A 14,924-nucleotide genomic window follows, 5' to 3' on the forward strand; every position below is an offset into this window, starting at 1 on the left:
ATTGATAGATTCTTGAATGGTCAGGGCATATGAATACAGGGAGAAGACAGAAGACTGGAGCTGAGAGGGAAATTGGATCAGCCATGACAAAATGGCAAAGCAGACTCAATGGGCCAAATGGCCTAATTCTTCTCCTGAATCTTGTGGTCTTATGGCCTTATAAATAAATAGTGCAAAGGACAAATAATGTGGTAGCATCATAAGTATATGAGATTCTGTAGATCAGGAGATATCTGGAACAGGGAGACTGAATAAGGATGATTTTCCTTGATCATATCAAGTGATAGAACAGGCTCAAAGGAATGTCTGCCCTACTCCTGTTCTTACTTTTTGATATTTCTATGACCTCTAGGGCTTAGAGGGAAAAAATAAGAAGGAATCTGTGGCTTACAATTGACGAGATTTTTTTTTCACAACAGGGACAACAGATTAGAGGAGTTATTTAAACATGTGCAAGCATTCTAGGAAATGTTGTGGCTTTAGCGGGTGATCTGAGCGTTCAGTTACACTGTGCCAAATGCTTCAGCTGCCAATCATCTCTCATCTTTCTTTTCTGGGAAAGAGCGCCCTCTGGTGCTTTTTTAAAGTGGTTACCATTGGGCTGTGATAGACATCAAGTCAGAGTCATACAGCACCATAAACGGTCCTTTGGATCATTGAGTCTCACTGCCTGAGTAAAGCAGCAAGCATAATTAAAGACCCCAACCACCCCAGACATCCACTCTTCTCTCTTCTCCCATCCATCAGAAGCTACAAATACATACCACCAGTCCCAAGAACAGCTTCTATCAGTCTCTAGAACAGAGCTCTTGTATCATAAAATGGACTCTCGGCATCATAATCTACTGTACCTCATTATAATCTTGCACTTTATCATTTACCTGCACTGCCCATTCTTTATGGCTCTACACTTAACTCTGCACTGTTATTGGTTTACCTTATTTTAGCCCAGTGCTATAATTTGATCTGTATGAACAGTATGCAAGAGAAGGTTTTCACTGTGACAATAATAAACCAGTACCAACGATACCAATACCTCTTTATGTTAATCGCTTTTACCAGCCTTGGTGATTCATTTGCTTGTCTAGGTCATGCTTAAATATTGCTTATGCTTCCATTTCCCCCTAGGCAGTGTGTTCCTGATTCCAATCACCTCTGGGTGAGAAAGTTCTTTCTCAGGTCTTATCCCTTACCCTAAATCTATGCTCTTTAGTTTTAGATACCACAGCTACACAGTAAAATTTCTTACAGTAAGCTCTATCCAAGCCCCTCATTATCGTGTATGTCATGGCGCGTGGCCAAGTGGTTAAGGTGTCGGTCTAGTGATCTGAAGGTTGCTAGTTCAAGCCTCAGCTGAGGCAGTGTATGGTGTCCTTGAGCAAGGCACTTAATCACACATTGCTCTGCGACGACACCAGTGCCAAGCTGTATGGGTCCTAATGCCCTTCCCTTGGACAATATTGGTGTCGTGGAGAGGGGAGACTAGCAGCATGGGCAACTGCCGAACTTCCATACAACCTCGCCCAGGCCTCAGTCAACATCGAAAATTGATGGACAGCCGAAGAAGAAGACAATTGTGTATACTTCCGTCAGGACACCACCTCTCCCCACCCCTCCTCCCCTCCCCACATCCAAGGAAAGCAACTCCAGCCTGTCCTGTCTCTCCTCATAAGTGAATCACTCCAACCCAGACAACATCCTGGTGATTCTCACCCACATCCTACCCTTTCTATAGTGTGGCAACCAAAAATGTACACAATACTCCAACTGTGGTCTAATACATTTTATAAACTTATATCTCCCCATTCTTTTATTCTATACCCTGGATGACGAATGCAAAGTATCTCATATGCCTTCTTCACCATCTATACTCAGTAGCCACTTTATTAGGTACCTCCTGTTCTGAGTGTACGTCCATGGTCTTCGGCTGCTGTAGCCCATCCACTTCAACATCTGATGTGTTGTACGTTCAGAGTTGCTCTTCTCCACACCACTCTTGTAACGCCTGGTTATTTGAGTTACTGTCACCTTCCTGTCAGCTTGAACCAGTCTGGCCATTCTCCTCTGACCTCTTTCATTAACAAGGTGTGTCCACCCACAAAATGTCCGCTCACTGGATGATTTTGTTTTTCGCACTATTCTCTGTAAACTCTAGACACTGTTGTGCGTAAAAATCCCAGGAGATCGGCAGTTTCTGAGAGACTCAAACCATCTCATCTGGCACCAACAATCACTCAACAGTCAAAGTCACTTAGATCACATTTTTCCCTATTCTGATGTTTGCTGTGAACAACAACTGAACCTCTTGACCCTGTCTGCATGCTTTTATGTATTCAGTTGCTACCATGTGATTGGCTGATTAGATATTTGCATTAACGAGCAGGGTACAGGGGTACCTAATAAAGTGGCCACAAGAGTGTACCACTGCTCTCACCTTCAGGGACTTTTGGACTGGTAAACACATGCTCTTTTGCTCTTAAATATACCACAATTCTCTACCATTCCCACCAGTATCAATCTTCCTAAGGTGCATCACTTCATACTTATCAGGGTTAAATTTCAGCTGCCATTGCTCTGTCCATTTTGCTAATTGGTCAGTATCATCCCCAATCCTCCTGGCTATCATGAGCACTACCAATTTGTGTGTCATTTGTAAAGTTATTAATCATACTTTGTATGTCATATCCAAATTGTTACTGTGTAACAACGTGCAAGGCTCCCCAGCACTGATCCTTGTGGTGCACCACTGGTCCCAGGCTACAAATCACATACACAACTGATGGAATGTGATGGTGTCATAAGGTGAGATGACTTTGGTCAGTGGACTCTCCCAACAGCGATGTTCCTTCAGATTTCTGAACCATTCATGAACCCATGAATACTACCTTGCTAGTAGCACCTCAAAATGCTGGAGGAACTCAGCAGGTCAGGCAGCATCCATGGAAAGGAATATTGGGCCAAGACCTTTCATCAGGACTGGAAGAGAAGGGGGCAGAAGCCAGAATAAGAAAGTTGGGCTAGGGGAAGGAGTACAAGCTAGACCTGGTCAGGTCACTCGTCTGAGTGCAACAGGTACCACATAACCCAGTACTACCTGTCACATGGTCGGGTAGTCGGCGACTAAACCGGCTGCCCCACTAGGCTTGCCTGGTGAGGAGGGTGGCTAGACACCCTGCAGGACGAGAAACAAGACCTGTCAAAGGGCGGATGAACCCTCTCGTAGGGTCAACGGCCATCTAGCAAACACGGGCCGTGAAGCGTGGAAAGGGCATCCCTTGCATCGAAGCTTGGTCTGGCCATTCACTGCAACAAAATTCCCCCAGCCGTCTTGGACCCCACCATGCCGCTAGATCCAGGAGGGGATGTCGACAGGGTGGGTCTGGACCTGTACAACCCCCTACTCACCTAAAATCCATTCACGCACATGCTGTTCCTTTCTGAGGAGTGGGGTACCACCCCACTAACTGACTGAAAGGAACCATCATCATCCTATGGGATGGATAGCCAGAGAGAGAGAGAGACAAGCTAGAAGGTGATAGGTGAATCCAGGTGAATGGGGGGGGTGGGGGGTAGTGGGTATGAAGTGGGAAGCTGGAGATAATAGGTGGAAAAGGTAAAGGGGTGAAGAAGAAGAAATCTGATAGGACAGGAGAGTAGACCATGTGAGAAAAGGACCAGGGTGAGGTGATGGGAAGGTGAGAAGAGAAGAGGTAAGAAGGGGGCCAGAGTGGGGAATAGAAGAAGAAAGGGGGAAGGAGAAATCGATGTTGATGCCATCAGGTCAGAGGCTACCCTGATGGATATGCGGTGTTGTACTTCCAGCCTGAGAGTGGCCTCATCATGGAAGAAGAGGAGGCCATTGACCGACATGTCGGAATGGGAATGGGCGATTGGAATTAAAATGGTTGGGTACCAAGAAACCTTCCTTGGAAAATAAGAGGGTGGTAGCAAGAAATAATTCTTGGTAACTAAGAAAAGTTAAAATGAAGAGCCTGAAAGTATACTGCCTCAATGCATGGAGCTTTTATATTAAGGTGGATGAATTAATTTCACAAATAATGTTAGAGTAGTTACAGGGAAACTGAATGTACAGCGATATTCAAACTTCAGGAAGGACGTGCAGAAAGGAAAAGGTGGTAGAGTCACATTGTTAGTCAAAGGGGAAATCAGCACAATAGTGAGGAAGGATATTAACTCAGAGAACTATAGAACATAGAACACAGAACAGTACAGCACCGGGACAGGCCCTTCGTGCCACAATGTTGTGCCGAACCAATTAAATGGCCAACTAAACTAATCTATAGAAAATAGACCAACACATCACAGGAACAGACCCTTCAGCTCAGGAACAAGCTCTTCTAGCACAGGAACAAACTCTTCTCCGATGTGAAATCTGAATGGGCAGGAGCTCAGAAACACCAAGGGCCAGAGAGCATTGGTGGGGGTGGGGGGGTGGGAATTTATATGGTACACAGATAGTAGTGGTGATGTATTTAGATAATGGCATTCAAAAGGATAGTAAAGATGTACATATATGGTAAGAGTACCACTGTCATTATGGGTGACTTCAAGCTATATTTAGATTATGAAAACCAAAATCAGTAATAATACGGTGGAGAAGGACTTCCTGGAGTGGGGTTTCCGTGGCCTTTTAGTCCCATCTGGAGAACAGAGCACCCTATATTGAGTCCTGATGAAGGGTCTCAGCCCAAAATGTCATCGTCTCCCTCGATGCTGCCTGACCTGCTGCGTGCCTCCAGTATTTTGTGTGAGTCACTCTGGATTTCCAGCATTTGCAGATCTCTTGTGTTTACCCTATGTTAAATCTTGTGTATTGAGAAATAACTGGTAAACATTCTTGTACTGTGATAAGTGCAATCATTTAGAATTCTCAATTAAAGCGGGGAGTATGAGAATTGATTCCAAGGTGACAGTGTGGCGCAGATGGTGGGACTCCAAATATACTGAGTTCACTTCTTCTCACAGCTCCAATGTATTGAGTTTACAGCAGACATTAGTGGTGTCTTTGTATACTCTCCCTGTTACCACACAGCTTTCACCTGGGTGGTCCAGTTTCCACAACCCAAAAATATGTCACTTGCAAGGTTAGTCGGCCACGGTCGTTTGCTTGTAGGGTAGATGGTGTTAGAATTGATGGGAATGTGGGGAGAATATCTTACTGGGATGATTAGAAGTTTGGGTTGCTCTGTGAGCCAGCATAAACTCAGTAGGCCAAACAGACTCCTTCTATGTCAAAAGGAAATGTGTAACAGCGTGGAATACGTGGGTCATAAATTTTAATAAATGAAACTATTGGGTGGGTGTTGACCAAGATCAATTAAGGGAAACTACTTAAAGAGTCAACAGTAAGATCGGCTTTGCACGCACTTAAAAAAATGTGGATAAATATTAACAATTGCTCATTTCTGTCTGGCACAAAAACATAACAGTGTGAAGATTGGAGCCAGCAACTCTCTGGTCACTCATTGACCACTTAGTTTGAGGGTATGATTTTCAGTTTTATCTGTGTCTGGTTGGAAGCTATTCCCTGAATTAATTATCAACTAAGACAGCAGACACACACACTGAACACTACCATCAAACTGGCAATGGCAGACATTTCATAGGTTCCATCCCACCACTTAGAGACGCAATGTCTCTATTCTCACCCCCACAATTTCAGAATCAGTATCAGATTTAAAATCACCGGCATAAGTTGTGAAATTTGTTGTTTTTGCAGCAGCAGTTCAAAGAATATAAGAAATAGGAGCAGGAGTAGGCCATCTGGCCCGTCAAGCCTGCTCTGTTATTCAATAAGATCGTGGCTGATCTGGCCATGGACTCATCTCCACCTACCTGTCTTTTCCCCATAACCCTTAATTCCCCTACTATGCAAAAATCTATCCAACCTTGTCTTAAATATATTTACTGAGGTAGGCTCCACTGCTTCATTGGGCAGAGAATTCCATAGATTCACCTCTCTCTGGGAAAAGCAGTTCCTCCTCATCTCCATCCTAAATCTACTCCCCCCAATCTTGAGGCTATGTCCCCTAGTTCGAGTCTCACCTACCAGTGGAAACAACTTTCCTGCCTCTATCTTAGCTATCCCTTTCATAATTTTATATGTTTCTATAAGATCTCCTCTCATTCTTCTGAATTCCAGTGAGTACAGTCCAGGCGAATCAATCTTTCTTCATAGTCTAACCCCCTCATCTCTGGTGAACCTCCTTTACACCGCCTCCAAAGCCAGTATATCATAGAAGCATAAAAACACAGAAAACCTACAGCACAATACAGGCCTTTCAGCCCACAAAGTTGTGCTGAACATGTCCCTACCTTAGAAATTACTAGGCTTACCTATAGCCCTCTATTTTTCTAAGCTCCATGCACCTATCCAAAAGTCTCCTAAAAGACCCTATGGTATCTGCCTCCACCACCATTGCCGGCAGCCCATTCCACACACTCACCACTCTCTGAGTAAAAAACTTACCCCTGACAACTTCTCTGTACCTTATCCTTCTTCAAGTAAGGAAACCAGAACTGCACACAGTACTCCAGGTGCGGCCTCACCAATACCCTGTACAGTTGTAGCATAACCTCCCTGCTCTTAAATTCAATCCTTCCATATTACCTGATATTCTTGGATATTTAATTCCCAATCCTCTCCACCCTCCAACCACGTCTCTGTAATAGCCACTAAATCATGTCCCTTTGTACTGATTTGTGCTACCAGACAGTGATACAGCCTGTCAGAATGCTCTCCAGGGTAAGGCATCCGTTAGTCTTGCGAGACCATGGATCTGCGCCTGGAAAGACTTCACTCTCCAGGGCACAGGCCTGGGTAAGGTTGTATGGAAGACCAGCAGTTGCCCATGCTGCAAGTCTCCCCTCTCCACGACACCAATGCTGTCCACGGGAAGGGCATTAGGACCCATACAGCTTGGCACCAGTGTTGTCGCAGGGCAATGTGTGATTAAGTGCCTTGCTCAAGGACACAACACGTTCCCTCGGCTGGGGCTCGAACTCACGACCTTCAGGTAGCTAGTCCAATGCCTTAACCACTAGGCCACGTGCCCACTCCAAGGTACATCTGTAAAAAACTTGTGAGTTTCTTTGGTGACATACTAAATCTCCTCAAACTCCTAATGAAATATAGCCACTGTCATGCGCTCTTTGTAGCTGCATCGATATGTTGGGCCCAGGATAGATCCTTAGAGATATTGACACCCAGGAACTTGAGATTGCTCACTCTTTCCACTTCTGAGCCCTCGCTGAGGATTGGCGTATGTTCCCTCGTCCTACCCTCTCTGAAGTCCACAATCAGTTCTTTAGTCTTACTGATGTTAAGTGCACCATTCAACATCAGTAAGACTATTGCTATGACACCACTCAACCAGCTAATATAGTTCGCTCTTGTACGCCCTCTCATCACCATCTGAGATTCTGCCAACAATGGTTGTATCATCAGCAAATTTATAGATGGTATTTGAGCTGTGCCTAGCCACACAGTCATAGATATAGAGGGAGTAGAGCAGTGGGCTAAGCACACACCCCTGAGGTGTGCCAGTGTTGATCGTCAATGAGGTGAAGAGGTATTTCTGATCCACACAGATTTCTAGCTACTAGCTCCACCCTGCCATTCCTTTGTAACTAGTGAATGAAGAGTTTTGATCCAAAACATCAACTGTCCATTTGTCTCCACAGATGTTATTTGACATACTGAGTTCTTCCAAGCAGTTCATTTTGTACTCCAGATTCCAGCATCTGTAGTCTCTGGATGCACAATTGTTTGGGAAATGGCACTATTCCATTGTGTTTTTACCACCTCTTTGTAATGGGTAATTCAAAACTGCTCCATCCCAACTCATATTCTGATCTTCTATTTAATTGTCCTTAGCTTTGCTTCCCAGAAATTCTACGCAATGCAGGGATGCAATGCTAAGGCTTTATTTTTTTAAAAAAGCTAAGAAGTAACGCTTTATAAAACTTTGCTCAGACTGCATTTGGAGTACCTTAAGCAGTTTTGGGTTCCTTATCTAAGGAAAGATGTGCTGGCATTGGAGGGTCCAGGGAGGTTCATGAGAATGACTGCGGGAATGAAAGGGTTAATGTATGAGGAGCGTTTGATGGATCTGGACCTGTACTGACTGGAGTTTAGAAGAATGTGGGGGGGGGGTTCCCATTGAAACCTATTGAATATTGAAAGGCCTCAATAAAGTGGATGTGGATGCGTTTTCGATGGTAGGGGGATCTAAGACCAGGAGTCTCAGAATAGAAGGACGTCGCTTTAGAACTGAGATGGGGAGGAATTTCTTTATCCAGAGGGTGGTGAATCTGTGGAATTCATTGCCATGGACAGCTGTGGAGACCAAGTTATTGGATATGTTTAAAGTGGAGGTTGATAACTTCTTGATTAGTAAGGACGTCAAAGGTTACGGGGAGAAGGGAGGAGAGGGGTGGTGGAGAAGGGGTTGAAATTAACCATCATGGAATGGTAGAGATAATTCAATGGGCCAAATGGCCTAATTCTGCTCCTACTATGTGTTTTATGGACTATACAAATACAGGCAGGTTATTTTGTGCAGCTGGTGCAATAAAAATAGAACTGCTACTGACATGCTCTCCCACCACAGCTGCTCAGGAATGTTTTAGTCCCAAGAGCTTAATATCTTCAACATAATCAACACTCTGCAAAAATCTAGAGCAGCAGAGCTGTGTCTTGGGGCACTGCCAATCAAACTCAACCTAGCAGATCTATTGCTCCCTTTAAAAGGTTTGCATCTTTTATTTCATAATTTCACTCTGACAAGGGCAACATTTATTGCCCACTCTCTAGTTGTGCCTTTGACAGTGGTGCTGAGATCCACGAAACTCCATGTGAGGGTTTGCAGCAACCAGCTCATTTCCTGGGAGGCACAAGAGACTTTGCAGATGCTGGAAATCTTGAGCAACACACAGATCATGTTCTCCCGATGATGGCGTGGGTTTCCTCCGGGTGCCCCAGTTTCCTCCCACAGCTCAAAGGCGCAAGTGTTAGTAGGTTAATTATCCTGTGGTTAGGCTCAGGCCAAATCAGTGGTTGCTGGGCGGTGGAGCTTGTAGGCCTGGAAGAGCCTGTTCTGGACTGTATCTCTAAACAATTTATTTTTAAATTGCTGAAGGAACTCAGCAAGTCAGGCAGCATCTATGGAGGGAAGTAAACAGTCCACGTTTCAGGCCAAGACCCTTCATCAGGGCTGGAAAGGAGGAGGCAGAAGCCATTATAAGGTACAGGAAAGGGGGAAGAGTATAAGCTGGCAGGTGAAAGGTGAGACCACGTGAGGAGAAAAGTAGGTGGGTATTGGCATATTTTTGCACATGGACCAATATAGAGTGAAAGGCTTATCTTGCAAACTTAATACAGATCAAATTATTACACCATTCATTAAATAAGAGAAAAGTGGATTAACATAAAACAATAACAATGCAGAATAAAGTGTAAATGCTATTGAAAAAGTGCAGGTAAATGATAAAGTGCAAGATACAACAATGTAGATTATGAGACCAAAGGTCCATATAATGATACGAGAGGTCAATTCAAGAGCGTGATAACAGTGGGATAGAAGCTGTCCTTGAGCCTGGGATGGAGGGGGATAATAGGAGATGCTGGAAGGTAGGCAGGCAGAAGAGGTAAAGGGCTGAAGAAGGAAGAATCTGATAGGAGACAACAGTGAACCATGGAAGGGAAGGAGGGGACCAGAGAGAGGTGATGGGTAGGTCAGGAGATTGGTGGGGGGGGGGGTCTGGAAATGTATGTGGGATAGGGGTGGCCCCTCACCAATTGTCCCATATCCTTTAATAATCAAAAGCCTATTAATCTATGACTTGAATGTACTCAGCAGTGAGGACCCCGTTGATGGAGATCACCAAAGGTGCAAAGCCTTCTGTGTGCAGACATTCCTTCTTTCCTCAGTCTCAAATGCCCTGATTTTGAGGTTATGACTCCTGGTTTCAAATGCTCCAGCTAGGTGAACCAACATCCCTGCATCTACCCTCCCAAGCCCTGGAAGATTTTCAGTGCATTTCAATGATATTGTACTTTTAAACTTCAAAGCATACATGCCTAATTGTTGTATGGTCACTAGCATGGTTTAATTTCACATTATTTAATTAACTAAATTTAAATTCCTTAGCTGCTGTGGTGAGATTTAAATTTGTATTATTAGCCCATATTTTTGTATTCTAACCAACTAACTACTACACTACCCAATAAAATCTGCCAACAGCATCCAACTCAGAAGTCAACATAATCAAGGACCCCTCCACCCCCCCAATCGGGCAGAAGGTTTAAAAGCCTGAGAGCATGTAGCAACAGACTCTGGAACAGGCCTCTCATATGCCAAAAGATCTCCCAACGGACCTCGTTGTGGCACTTGGCAATTTATTTGTCTACCTGTACAGCACTTACTCTGTAACTGTGACACTTACTCAAAGTTATGTCATTCCTTTTACAACCTCAATGTACTTATGCATGAATATAAAACAAGTACAGCACAATACAGGCCCTTCAGCCCACAATGTTGTGCCAATCTTTTAAACTACTCCAAGATCAATCGAAATCTTCCCTCCCACACAACCCTCCATTTCTCTCTCATCCACGTGCCTATCTAAGAGTCACTTAAATGTCCCTAATGTATCTACCTCTACCACAACCCCTGGCAGGGAGTTCCACGCACCCACTACTGTCTGTGTAAAAAAAAAATACTTATCTTTGACATCCCCCTTATACTTTCCTCCAATCATTGTAAAATTATACCTCTCATAATAGCCATTTCTGCCCTGGGAAAAAGGCTCTGGCTCAGCTTTGATCACACGGTACTGTCTGTCTGGAAACATTCTCTCAGTAAATGTGACAATAATCAACCAATACCAGTTCTCAAAACATTCCAGCTGATCAATAACAGTCTGTGGCACCGTAGGATACTGTTTTCTCCACTCTGAAATCAGAGTTCTTGAGCAACTCAAGCCCACCTTGCCATGGTCCATTGCTCCAAAAAGCGCTCTGCCGACACCACACAAGAAGACACCAAGCTCTGCTTTGTTGTTTAATTCAGTGCATTTGTTATTTTAATTTTTATAAATTGTTAATGGATTGATCTGGATTCACAAACACATCAATAATTGAAGGACACAGATGGATGATAACTGTAATTATCCAGAGCAGATCCTGCACTCATGCAGCAGCCACCCAGGGTTATGTCTGACACAATATGCCTCCGTCCACCTCCTCTCCCACAGGTTCTCAGCTCTCCCCCAGCGAGCTTCCTCTTTGCAGGACCCCAAAGAAAGGCAATAGGTTTTCACAGTAAACCCCAACACCCACACTGTCTTTCCAGCTATCACAAAGCCGCAGCTGTCCACCCTGCTGTACTGCTACCGCCATTCCCTTCAACACACCCAGCCCCCGCCAACTCTGCTGACCCAGAGGTATTGAGGTCATTGTAACACGATCTGAATCAGTGACTTTCTGCTCCATATAGCTCTCAGGGAGAGAGGGAGTGGCATCAATCAGGCTTAGAGAGTCTTCAACAGGGATATTAAAATACGACTAAATCACAAGGACACAGCAATTCGCTCACAAAATTCCGGGGGTTTGAAAGCGAGCTTCCAGGACAGACATGGAAACTGGATTTTTTTTTCTCTGATCAGTTCATTGTTTTCTACAAAATGCCTCGAGTTGTCAGCTGTTCTATGGACACAGTCGCAGGACAGTCAATGAAATGTGAATTGCGTCAAACAAAACGATGCACGGGCAAGATGGGTTTCTGTCACTCTGCCTCAGACTGCAGCCCTACATGGGAGTCGCTCAGTCTTCTGACAACCATCTTGGTTGGGACTGGGATCCGAAGTTTGCCCTTTTAATGTTTTGTGAGGGCGCAGTGTCCACAAGGATTCTGCAGCGCTAGGCCTGGCTACAGGTTCGTCCACCTACCGCAATTTGAACCAGATGCGGGGGGAGGGGGGGAGGGGAAAATTGGATCAGAAAGGGAACCCCAGCCTGCTCACTCCAGGGCACACAGATCTCCAAATGACTTTTATTCATTACTCAAACCAAGTATTTAACCTCATACCTATTTCTACCATCAAACTCATGTATGCAGACATATTAGAGGTCCCAAAGGGTGCTTTTAAATATATTGATTTGTAGAACATTCCTTATAAGAATATATTACACTCCCTTGACAGCTGAAATATACACATATTTACAGGATGTTTTGCAATATGTCATCTGAATGTTCATTGAAATAAAATAAAAATTGCTTTTAAAATGTAGCAGAGGCAGGGAGGTGATTGGCAGGAGCTCAGGGGTCTATCCGAAAGGCCAATAGCTTCTCAGAGTGCATGTTGTTCAACGTGCGGAGGTCCGGCAGCTTCAGGAGCAGCTTGGTGAAGCGCGAGGCCTCGCTGGGTTGGTTTTTCATGATCAACGCTCTGAGCACTCGGATCAGCGTCTCCTGGAGCTGCTCCACCGAGTCTACATTTTCGATTCCGGAGCGATCTGGAAGTGGAGGGAGGGAGGGAGAGACCACAGGACAATAGAGTCAACCCAAACAACCTCCAAAAGCAGTTGTTTTAAAACATGGTTACACTGGCTCTACACAAAAGCTCACTCCCGTCTTTAACTGGGACCTGGTGGGTTTGTGCAAGAACCCTACAGACAAGACCTCCCCTCCCCTGTTAGCAGCTGATGATTCATCAATATCTCCAGACAGCTGTCAACAAACCAACTATTAAATTGCTAAATTATGGAGTGCATGTAACAACGCTTGTGTTTTTGATACTCTCCAGGTTCAGGTGCACGCCAGATGTCAAGGAGTTCCCCGTCCATATGTGTCTATTGTTGGAAGTGGTGAGTCCCCAAACATTTGTACAGGGCTTGCCTGGAAAACCATAGGTGCAGCACAGCCAAGGCTTTTAACAACTGCCCACTTAAGGCAGCGTTCAGGAGGAATTGCTTCTCTCAGAGGTCATGGATTGTTGCAATTCTCTATCCCAGGAGGCTTCACTGAAAATAGTCAATGCCCCTAGGGTCACAAGGGTAGTGCAGCGCCTGGTGTACAGCTTTAATGTGCCAGCGACGCGGGCTCAACTCCCGCCACTATCTGTAAGGAGATTGTACACTCTCCCCATGACCATGTTGGTTCCCTCTGAGTGCTCAGGTTTCCTCCCACATTCCAAGATGTACAGGTCAGGGTTAGTAAGTTCTGGGTTTGCTATGTTAGCACCAGAAGCGTGGCAGCATTTGCGGGCTGCCGCCAGCACATCATCCGACTGTGTTGGTTGTTGACGCAATGATGTATTTTACTGTATTGTACACTTCAATGTACATGTGACAAATAAAGCTTATCTAATCCCTCGTTAATCTAATCACTACAGAGAGATCCTTGGAGGCAGCAGAGTCAAAGATTAATGGGGGTCAGGTGGGGAGGTGGAGCTGAGGCCGAGGTCAGATCAACTTGTATGTTGTTGGAGAGGAAAGCAGGCTCTTGCTGACTCCTGAATCCGTGACATCTGCAACTGGGCAATTGAGCTGACTCCTGCAGCCGATGAGCCGACCTTGGTTATATTACCAGGCAGGCAAGCTGCCCGGAGCAGTGAACCACATATAGTAGATCAAATCTCACTACAGTGGGTAGGGAATTTATGTTGCATTTATTAACATTGAAAGAGCAGCTGGTATCAAAAACCCTAAATGCGAGGAATTCTGCAGATGCTGGAAATTCTTGAGCAACACACACAAAATGCATGAGGAACTTGGCAAGTCTGACATTTTGTGTGAGTCGTGTGAAGCTGCCTGGTTCATGATTGCATTTTCAGCAAAGGAAATCTGTCATCTTCACCCGATCTGGCCAATGTGTGACGAAGCAATGTCTTATACAACTTTCAAAATGGCCAAGGAAACCACTGGGCAATTAGAGCTGGGCAGCAAAGCTCCCAGATCCCACAAATGGTTAAAAATTATTAAGTGGCACAGATAATAGAGCTTCTGCCTCACAGTTCCAGCTATCTGGTTTAATTGTGACCTCTGTGGAGATTTCACCTTTGCCCTGTAATTATATGGTTTCCCCTGGGAGTTCCTGTTTCATCCCACATCCTAACGGTGTGCAGACTGGTAGGTTCGTCTGACCACTGTCAATTACTCCTAATATGTGGGTGACAGGTAGAGTCTACAGGGACTGGATGGAAAGAGGAGAATAAAATTGGTCCGTGTAAATGGGTCCTTAATGGTGGACACAGTCTCTTGGGCTGAAGAGTCACAGTATGAATAAATCACAGGAGGAACCTAGGGTGCTTTACAATTCATTTGGGTGTCTACACTCCAAGCATAACAAGAACGATCTGGAATCACAAGCAAAAGGAGTTGGAGAGCAAACTCCAATCCCTCCTTCTGCCATTCTACCACCCGACTGAGCCCTTACCTGCTGAGACTAGCACCACGGCTGTGAACAGGCCCAGCTCCTCCTCGCTGAGGTGCAAGGAGCTCAGCTTCTCGCTGAAGTCAAACATGGAGTTCAGCAGGTCTCCCATTCCCATCCCCCGCAGTTCTTCGATGGAGTAGGTGGTCCCGCTGATGAAAGTTACCGTCTGCTCCTTCACGTTGAACAGTGATGCAAATCGCACCATCAGCACCTGCCACACAGGAAGGCAGAGTCATCAGCTGTAAATTCTCTGCAGCAGTGGGCCTTCCCTGCCCTTGGTAATAACGCCACCAGGGCACATCATCTCACAGTTCAAGTTAACCAGAAAATCCCTGGTTCAAGACGGGAACACCAAAATCCAGCCTGACACTCACTGTATTACAATACTAAACACAAGAGATTCTGCAGATGCCGGAAATTCAGAGCATCGCACACAAAATGCTGGAGGAACTCAGCAGGCCAGGT

General features: G+C 45.0%; 2 protein-coding genes across 3 annotated transcripts in view; one reads left to right on the forward strand and one right to left on the reverse strand.

Annotated features, from left to right (window-relative positions):
- LOC134340450 (thyroid hormone receptor alpha) overlaps nucleotides 1-14,924 on the forward strand; it is a 534,574-nt gene that overhangs the window by 498,782 nt on the left and 20,868 nt on the right. The window contains exon 16 of the mRNA XM_063037714.1: nucleotides 12,829-12,889. Coding sequence (XP_062893784.1) covers nucleotides 12,829-12,889 — 61 coding nt within the window. The remainder of the gene's footprint in view (nucleotides 1-12,828; nucleotides 12,890-14,924) is intronic.
- The window catches only part of nr1d1 (nuclear receptor subfamily 1, group d, member 1), a 31,070-nt gene continuing 27,223 nt past the window's right edge, over nucleotides 11,078-14,924 (reverse strand). For both annotated transcript variants that reach the window (XM_063037693.1, XM_063037694.1), the window contains exons 7-8: nucleotides 14,460-14,670; nucleotides 11,078-12,538 (exon numbers count right to left, since the gene is read on the reverse strand). In XM_063037693.1, coding sequence (XP_062893763.1) covers nucleotides 12,342-12,538; nucleotides 14,460-14,670 — 408 coding nt within the window. In that variant the 3' untranslated portion in view covers nucleotides 11,078-12,341. The remainder of the gene's footprint in view (nucleotides 12,539-14,459; nucleotides 14,671-14,924) is intronic.

The sequence above is a fragment of the Mobula hypostoma genome, chromosome X1 (genome assembly GCF_963921235.1).
Source record: "Mobula hypostoma chromosome X1, sMobHyp1.1, whole genome shotgun sequence".
NCBI lineage: Eukaryota > Metazoa > Chordata > Chondrichthyes > Myliobatiformes > Myliobatidae > Mobula > Mobula hypostoma.